General features: G+C 48.0%; 1 protein-coding gene across 1 annotated transcript; it reads left to right on the forward strand.

The window, feature by feature from the left end:
• Positions 1–389: 389 nt before the first annotated feature.
• Positions 390–2,457, forward strand: GSTUM_00008992001 (uncharacterized protein; the record flags this gene model as incomplete). Its single annotated transcript, XM_002840424.1, has 5 exons — positions 390–614; positions 739–838; positions 913–964; positions 1,022–1,095; positions 1,148–2,457. 5 exons carry the CDS (start codon positions 390–392, stop codon positions 2,455–2,457), a joined length of 1,761 nt encoding a protein of 586 aa, XP_002840470.1.
• Between the last annotated feature and the right edge of the window lie 7,177 nt (positions 2,458–9,634).

The raw sequence follows: 9,634 nt of genomic DNA on the forward strand, positions 1-9,634 counted from the left end.
TCTAAATAACTAAGCCCCCCCCCCCCTCCTTCACCTACACCTCACCGGAGAAAGGATTTCTGCACGGGCCAGTATAGCTCTTCTTCTCTGATCAGCTTTGAGTCTTTTCGAACGTCTCCTGCCCCTTGTCCTTGTGGGGTAACGGTGGTCGCAAGATAGATCCATCTGACTTTAATAAGATATGTAAAGCTCATCCTCCCCGACATTTATTTTCTCCTTAGCTTCCATAGGCTACATTATTCCCCTGGGATTTCCGGCAGTTCCTATCCATTCATTACCAGCTCTCCAGCTTGGTAGCTTGGCACATTCGCTTTCTTCTACTTTATCCCCCCCCTCTTCCTCTTATTCTACCACTTCCTCCCCTTGGTCTCCTAGTTTCTCCCATCGAAATGCATCTCGGCGATTTCCTCGGGATTGTGATTATCACGACCACTGCTTCTGCACTCCCTTCCCTGTTCACGGCGCCTACTACTGAAGTTTTGGCTCCGAAGCTGTTCTCTAAACGGATTGCCAATTGTGCCCATGGCCCTACTACTAGGAACTGTTGGGATGGGGGCAGGGATATCAATACCGATTATTACAGTAACTTCCCGCTCACGGGGAGAGTCCGTGAGGTAAGGAGATACAAGGAAAGTACTAACGTTTGGCAAAAAAAGATTATTTGGCGGTTTCTTCATAATCTTCTCAACAAAAAAATGAAACAAGGTGGTCAATTGCTAACTCTTGGCTATCAATTAGTACTGGTTGAGAGTCGAGAACTCGACTTTCGCTCCCGATGGATACCAGCGTACTGTGTTGACCTTCAATGGGACATTACCGGGCCCTACGCTTCATGCCGGTGAGAAGGACCCTTTATGATGTCACCATGTCATGTACCCTCTCCTTCATGGAATGTCGTACTGACATCTGCAGACTGGGGTGATACCATGCGTATCCATGTTACAAACGGCATGGAATACAACGGGTATCTTACCTCTCTCTCAACCCAACCGCCTTTGAGTGGCGCCTAACAGTTTCCTAGAACGAGCATACACTGGCACGGAGTCCGTCAATTGGACACAACCGAGCAAGACGGTGTTAACGGGATCACTGAATGTTCCTATCACACTTCCCTGGTTTCTAAATATAGTTGCTAACAACTTCACAGGCCCATTCCCACCAGGTTACAGCCTAACCTACGAATGGAAGGCAACCCAATACGGAACCTCCTGGTACCACTCTCACTTTTCCCTACAATACGCCGACGGTGTCGCCGGCGCACTCGTAATCAATGGGCCTGCAAGTGCAAACTACGACGAAGACCTAGGCCCTATCATGCTGGACGACTGGTACCACAGCACTGCGTTCGGGCTCTGGCAACACATCCCTACGACTGGCCCTCAAGCAGCAAATAACGGACTAATCAATGGCATGAACGTATTCGACTGTTCGGGAAGCACGGACCCTAACTGCGTCGGCGGCGGGAAGCGGTTCCTTACAAAATTCAAGCCCGGGAAGAAGTACCTCTTGAGGTTCGTCAATATAGCTACGGATACCTTTTTCAAGGTCACACTAGATAATCACACAATGACCGTTATCTCCATGGATTTCGTTCCTATCACACCATACGAGACAGAGTTCGTTTCTATCGGAATCGGTGAGCGGTATCAAGTTATCATTGAGGCGAACCAGGCCACGGATAACTATTGGCTCCGGGCAATCTCACAAACCTCGTGCGGAGCTGCCAACCCTAATAGATTAAACATAAAGGGGATAGTTCGGTACTCTGGTGCCGCAAACAGAGAGCCCACTACCAGCGCTCGCGCAATTCCAGACAGCTGCGCTGATGAGCCGAAAGACAAGCTCGTCCCAGTTGTCGCGAAGTCCGTCCCACCATCAGACCTATCTATTTCTCAGCGGGAGAACGTCTCTATGACTATATCCGACAACAGAATACACTGGAAACTAAACGGTATCTCCGCGAAGATAGACTGGTTGAACCCCACCCTTCTGCATGTCCTCAAGGGGCAGACTTTTCCGGAGGACTACAACGTCTTGGAAATCGACGGTTCCAACCCATGGTACTACCTTGTGATCGAGACAGACCTCCCCATCGAGCACCCCATCCATCTCCATGGTCACGACTTCTATCTCATCGCCCAAGAATCCGGAACCTTCGACACCTCCAAGGTCAAACCGAAATGGTCCAACCCACCTCGCCGCGACGTCGCCATGCTGCCCGGGAGCGGGTACATGGTCATTGCCTTCCAGACAGATAATCCGGGTGTCTGGCTCCTGCACTGCCATATCGCTTGGCACGTTAGCGGTGGTTTTGCGCTTCAATTTGTTGAGAGGAAGACGGACTTGTTGAAGCGGTTCAACCCGGCCGGGGCTTGGACCGATACTTGCTCTGCCTGGAACACTTACATCTCTTCGGATATTGATCCCTCGCAAGAAGATTCTGGGGTTAAGAAGTAGAGGGTACTAAGAACTTTTAAATTGGAGTCCTACTGTAGAACGCACAGTGATTCAGTACGGCGATAGAGGTTGGGGAAGCTTTACTCACTCCTTACTTAAAAATTAGTTTATTGTGTTGTTCGTTCACCCGTTTTCATTTCCCTTGTTTATTTGAAAAGGTATTTTGAGTCTTTCCTATCTGCCTTAACCATAGTTTGACAAGGTCCTTGGTAGTAGGATTGTCGCAGCTAATCATTAGTTATCATAAATTTCTTGTAATCCCACGAACAGATGAGACATGCAGATCCCGTGCCCCCCGAACTCGAGTTGTCACAAGCAGAGTTTTTTGGCATAGAACTGTAAATTAGCACACCATATTATCTCAACTGTTACCAAATATCTCGTGATAAAAATAAGAATAAGGCCCTGTTCGACACGTACATACAAGTTTAAAAAACATCGCGGTGAGTTCGAGAGCTGTGGTAATTCTTATGGTATTTTTTTGGGGTTTCTAGAGCAACCTTGTCTACTTATCATATCATATACTAGTAGCTCAAGAAAAATAAAGTTAAGTTGGATATAAGTTACTTGTTTTCTATAAACTGTGTCAGTGTACGAGGTAAAGGAAAAGTTGGAAAGAGCATAGTTAAAAGCACGGCTCCAACATCTGGGAGAAGAATATTGATTTTCACATTTTTATCCTAATTTTCACATTTTTATCCTAAATTACCATATTTTAAAAAATGCCAAACTAAAAGATAAACTATAGTATTTTCTCAGAAACACTTTAGTATGTGTTGTGTGTCGAATATGTGCCTAATTGGTTATAAGAGTATAATCAAATTTTGTTGTTGTTCTTCTCTCCAAGCAGTACCATAGCTGGTGCTTCTGGAGTCCTTAGTGGGGGTATGGTATGGTCGCTGGGAGTTGTTACCAAACTTAATTTCAGTCAGGTGAAAGAGACAGGTATTATTGTAATAGTAGGACCAATGGAGAATGCTTTCTTCAAGCTCATGAGGGGGTGTATTGTGGAGAGTACAATTATGTTTCCATTCATCATGGATATTTCTTACTCTTTCTGTTCCTGCCGCAGCATACATAGAATAGGATAAAGGAGTGGAGGGAGGGGTTGCATTGGCTGTAGCCATTGGTGTAACCGGTAAGAGTACTTGGTTAAGAGTTTTGTTTTATGTTTTATTTTATGTATCTTTTTGATACTTAATGTAACGATCCCTCCTTGGACAGTTAGTTTTTGGCGACGGGGAACGATACTTCTCTTTTCTCTGTTTCTATTTCTTCATTTTACGATAGCTCTAGGGCTATGCCTACGTTACCGATAGTACAAGACCTTTGTCTTCTATCGGGAATGCCTATCATAAGCTTTCTCTAACTTGTCTTCGTGAAGAACTTTCCTTGGCATAACGATAACATTGCAATAAAGATAAAGATCGTAAAGGTGTTTTATATTCGTTAAAGTAATAAGTAGGAAAAGTACTTAGAATTCAATCTAATTTTATTTATACTAGTACCGCCGACACCGGCATATGACCAGTCTCCCCCATGCCCTATAAAATAAACTATCTAAAATACACTACCGCGGACCATTCCACCTTGCAATCACTCCCCCCAAATATAAATCCAAAAATCACTACCTAAATGGGCCCACAGGCGCTCACAGCAACTAGTGCTGTCCCAGATTAATGCGTCTTCCCACCTCGCTACCCAGCCACTGTCTCATACCCTAACTCCTATCCGCCTCCAACACAATCTGTCCCACGTACTCTACAAAGGAAACATACAGCCTATCCCAACATCCCTCCGTCCTTTTATAATGTAGTCCCAGGTTCAAGTACCCCTCGGCCAGAACCATCCCACAGAAAGAACAGCGCTCTTCTTTTAACAACCCCTTTGTCTTAGCCTACCACAAAACTACTGATGTTCGAGTCGCGAGGTCCAGCTCATCCCATTGCTGGTGCCGAGAATGCCAAAACCAATCATGACACGTCCATAAACAGCGGGGCTTTTTCTCAAGGTGTTCGGCGAAGGTAACTCGCTTCTGGGTAGCCGTCGCTGAAATGGCGGTCCCACAACAGGGACAGTCACAACGTCATTGGTCGGGCAAGAAAAACAATTTCTTCGGTACGGTGACCAATCCAGGTAGAACACATCCACTGCTATAGTGTCTTTTCTCTCACCGGGTGCAGGTCGTGGGATCCTCCACTGTCGCCAACCGACCACTTCTTTCCACTATCAGTGTGCCGTCAAAGGGGTTACCTGCCACTACCAACTCCCCATCTACCGTTTCAACATGCCGGGGAATCCCTAGGCCTAACCACCTGTGACTTACCCATCAGGACCTCCACCGCAATATTGCCGAATTCTTGTATAAGTCCTCGTCAGCGGGGCGTCCCATAGCATAGCGGGGGCGCTCAGTCCAGTGGTGTCTGTCATCCCTCCCTTCACAGCTGTCATGCCTGACCAAGCCCATCCCGCTGCGAATTCTCAGTAAAACGTAGAAATCCATGTGGGTAAGACCACAAAAATGCCGAGGTGATCTAGGTTCACGAGCATAATACCTGTGTCCCTCACTGTCGTGCCAGGAACCCCACTCTTCTTTCTGCAACTTGCGGGGCAAGGCTGCATACCCAATCCCAAAGCTAACCCCTTCCCAACTTAGAGGGCGCAATGGACAACCCACGCAGGCCTTAGCTTTTTGGTCTACCATCTCATTGCCGTTGATGCCTATGTGTCCCAGAACCCAGCTAATGCTGACATGGCTAAACGCATTAAGCAGTGGTGTCATAACTTCCGACAGTTCAGCCAAATCTCCTTCCGAAAATATACCGTCCACCAGGGTGAGGGCAGGAACGCAGTCCAGAAACTCATAGACCAGGCGCCTCTTGGCCATCCCTTGGGCATATCAGAGTGTACAGACAACCGCAAACAGCTCGCACTCAACAATGCTCCAAGACGGGGGAACCGAGCACCCGTCGACACAGGTCAGTGCTCCTTTCTCAAATACTGCCCATGCCACACCAGCCCCTTCAGAGGACTTGGACCCATCCGTGTATATGACTACGTCCGAGGACTTGCACAGATTTGTGTACAGTGAACGGTGGCGTGCAGCCATTACCGCCTTACCTTTCCCGATCATAATCGTGGGGCGGCAGGTGAGTTCCTTGTCCAAGTTCTGCCGATGTGCCACCATCCCTTCCTGCTTCCAACCGAGCCGTATCTCACCGAACTACGGGTGTCGATCACAGTACCGGTAGTTAATAAATCGGCTGTAACACCTCCTCTGCAGATACCTCCCTTGGATGGCAACAGGTAGTGTTCCGAACTCAGCCAGCAGTATATTGTTTGCCAGCTTCATAGGGGTCCGGAAGACTGATCGGAGGCAGTCGTTGACGTGGACCTGAATTTGTTTCACATACAACCTGTGGTGGGTTACAAATTCAAGCCCGTAATACAGGGTCGGAAGGTAGGCTGCCTGTACCAAGCGGTAGGTCTCCCACGCTCCAAGCCCACCAATACTCCCAAACCTCCTCCCCAACGCCAAAATCCTTCTCCTAACACCCAACCCCCTTTCCAACCAATACTTTATTTGGGAAGAAAAGTTAAGAAATACATTAAACCTATACCCAAGAACCCGCAAATCCTCAGAAGGCAAACCCATTTCTCCCAACAACTCCATTCCTCCCCACGCCCTGTCCCCAAATCCGATCCACTGGGTCTTAAGGGCGCTGAACCCCATCCCCCTAGCCCTTGATATACGATCGCTGTCTTTAAAGATTTCTCCTGCATGGTATCTGGCAGCATTATAAGAATCTGCAGCTACCATGATGACCCCATCATCGACATATGAGATCACTAATTGTCGGACCCCAGGGGAGTAACGCATTTGTAGTGTGAATATATCCGCTACATTGGCCCTGAAGAGAAAAGGAGAGAGGGGTGAGCCTTGAGGCACCCCTTTGCTGACATAGTAGACTTTAGAGACGCATCCATTAAAACGGAAGCGAATCGACTGACAGGAAGTCCATCTTCGTACCCACTGGCACAGGTTCAACGGACACCCCCGGGCAACCAGGAAGTTTGACAGGAGGTCAACATCAATGTTATCGAATCCTCCTTCAACATCCATGGACAAGATCAGTCGTTTATAGCCCTCATTATGCTGTAGGAATTCAAAGACCACCGCCATGGCGTCGTGAACCCCCCTCTTCTGGCGAGAACCAAACTGTGTCTCCCCCAGGTCAAGACACATGGCCAGTCTCAGCAGGACCACGCGTTCTGCAACCTTTGCAGGTGTTGGGAGGAGGTGTCTCATTCTCCACGACTTGACAACATCGTATCTGGGTTTGTCAATCCTCGGTATGAGCACTACCTCTGCCCGATGCCAATCCGGAATATCATGACGTAACCCGTAGTCGACCAGACGTCTAAAAGTTGTTGTATCCCTCCGCTTCCAGAACGGTATAAAAGGATACCTGATATCATCCTCTCCTGGACCCGTGTTCGTAGGGGACCTAGCCAGGGTGATCTCCATTTCCTGAGCACTGTCCATATCAATCATAGAGTCTTTCCAAGGAGCAGGATCACCAGGGGATAGCTGCTGTGCGATCAGGTCGCTGATGTCGGAATGTGTTGGGGCATAGGACCCATCTGGTCGGGCCATGGAGGGAAGTGTTCGCTTAGCTTCCAACTTTCGTGCCAGCTGAAAAATGTCCGGGTCCTGACTTTCAGCTATCTTGGTCCTGATGTGTTCGAACTTGGCCCTCAACAGGCAAGCCCGGTAAACACTCCTGACCAGTTTGTAGTCCTCCGTCTCCTCCGCCTTGTACTTGGAGTATCATCATAGCCGAGCCATATCTAACCTCATCGTTTCCTACTCCAGTGTCCACCACTCGCACCGACCTGTGCCAATGGAGGCCCGTAGGAGCGCTTCCACCACACGCCTCACCCCTTCCCATAACTTCTCGTCTCCCACCTCTTTAAGGGCATCTAGCTGCTTCCCGACTTTTTCCCAGACTGCTTTTTTCCAGCCTGGCCTTGGTCGCATAATGTTGTCAGGAAGGTCCACCTTCAGCTTAAGGGCTTGAGCACTATGCTTACAGCCAGCGGCGTCCATGTATCGATGTCGGATATAAGGCGCCCTGTGCAGGCAAAAGTCGATTCTGGAAATATCTCAAAAGGTTGGCACTGTCAGCAGTACCATATTCATATCACGAGCCGGGGCCTTGAACCACTGTGTCAGCCACCATCCTCCTGCATTGTTATGGTCCGCATTGGGGTCCCAGTCTTGATGCCTGGCGTTGAAATCTCCAAACGCAATGTCAGGTTCCTCTAGCTCATCCAACCACCAGATAAACTAGTCCTTGGTATAGCCAGATCGAAAGTAAACTCCAGCGAGTACCCTCTTTGCCCCTTTCTCCCAATACCCAATCTGAGCACTGCCTTCCCCATGCCCCACCACCTCAAACAGCCCACAAATGTGGGACCAAACAAATACCTCAACACCTGACCTTTTAACAAAAGAAAACAAATCCCATCCATCAATATCTACTGGTACATGTTGTCCCTCCCTATCAACAGGAGGTTCAATAATAAACAATAAATCAACAAAGGAAAACAAATCAAATGCCAGCACCCGATTCTGACTACTCCTCCCTACGTTTAATGCCAATGTCGTAATAAACATTAAAAGAGGGCCTTGACTGATCCACTCGGGCCACAAGGGCCAGAGGCATAGGCGGAGCCGGTGTCCGGATCTCGGGCAACACAACTCGTTTTCTCATCACGGAGCTTGGTGGCGGCGCCGGCCTTGGTTTTTAAAATTCCATGTGCCGGGGAGGAGGAAGGCCGTTCTGGTTCCTTACCCTTGGCCTTTTTCGACTTATGGCAGGGAGTCTCATCTTCCTCATCACTGCTGATCTCGACCAGCCTGAGTGTCGGGGACCTTCCACGGCTGTGGCTTCTTCTCTTCCTATTGATTTCTATACTCTTACCCTGCTGTTCCGGTTTTTAGACACATTCCTTCACTGGTCTTGTCAGTGTGGCTGTCTCTTGTCCAGCAGGCGAGGAAGGTGGAGTTGGAGACGACGATTTGATACCTGGGTATCGCTCACATACTGTGAAGTGGTCCATCCAGTCGCACATCCAGCACTGTCTCCTGGTATGTCCACAGGCCTGACCCACCCCTCTGGGACAAGGCAGCTTGCTGCACATGTGCTCTTGAGAGAAATATTCTCCGAAGCAGAATCGGCACCGAGGGGGGCGACCACATGTCGCTTCAAAGTGGCCAGTTTCCAGGCACCTACCACATACTGTAACCTGTACGGGTACTCAGTTAGTGGTTTTGTTTTATGTTTTGTTTTAGGTATCGCTTTGATACTTGGTTTGTTTTAAGTATCGTTTGATACTTGGTTTTGTTTTAGGTTTTGTTTTAAGTATCGCTTTGATACTTGGTTTGTTTTAAGTATCGTTTAATACTTGGTTTTGTTTTATGTTTTGTTCTAAGTATCGTTTTGATACTTAAGGAGTTTTACCGAAGAGTATCAATTGATACCTTTGATTAGTTTCGTTCATGCTAGACATGAACAGATTTGTGTATTTAAAGACCGCCTGTTTCTATGATAGAAAAGGCAGACTTCGACAGACAGTATTTCAATATACTTGGTTGAACAGTTACTTCTTTGTTCCTCAGTACACCCTCGAAGCCTCCTTTAGTTCTCAGTGCTCGCCTCCTCTCGGAAAGAGCAGGCCACCTGCCAACTATCGTATCTTTACCGATAACATGATTAGCACCTTGCGAACACGTTACATTTAGTTAACCTCAGCAAGTGGTTAAGAACCTGTCCCCGGATTTAGGCCTGATCAACCTATCGAGATCCACCTCAGAACGCTAGTGGAGAGAAGTGGCAGAAGCGCAGCACATTCAGCTTTATCTCAAATCCAAGATAGAGTCTTTGACGACCAGGAGTGGGAAGCAAATCCCATAGCAAGACCTTACAAGAAAGAAACAACCCCGGCACTCTGCTAAAGAGCCAGGCGATCCTGCAAACATGGAAGATACACAACCTCCAGGAGAATTCCCTGCTACTCTAGTAAAGAAGCCTTCCTTTGAACCTCTAATTGACCTCGAATCTAGTAGCGAATCAGATATGGCTAGCACAGGAGGAGGGCCCTCTGGAGGAGG

Source organism: Tuber melanosporum (genome assembly GCF_000151645.1).
Source record: "Tuber melanosporum whole genome shotgun sequence assembly, scaffold_50, strain Mel28".
NCBI lineage: Eukaryota > Fungi > Ascomycota > Pezizomycetes > Pezizales > Tuberaceae > Tuber > Tuber melanosporum.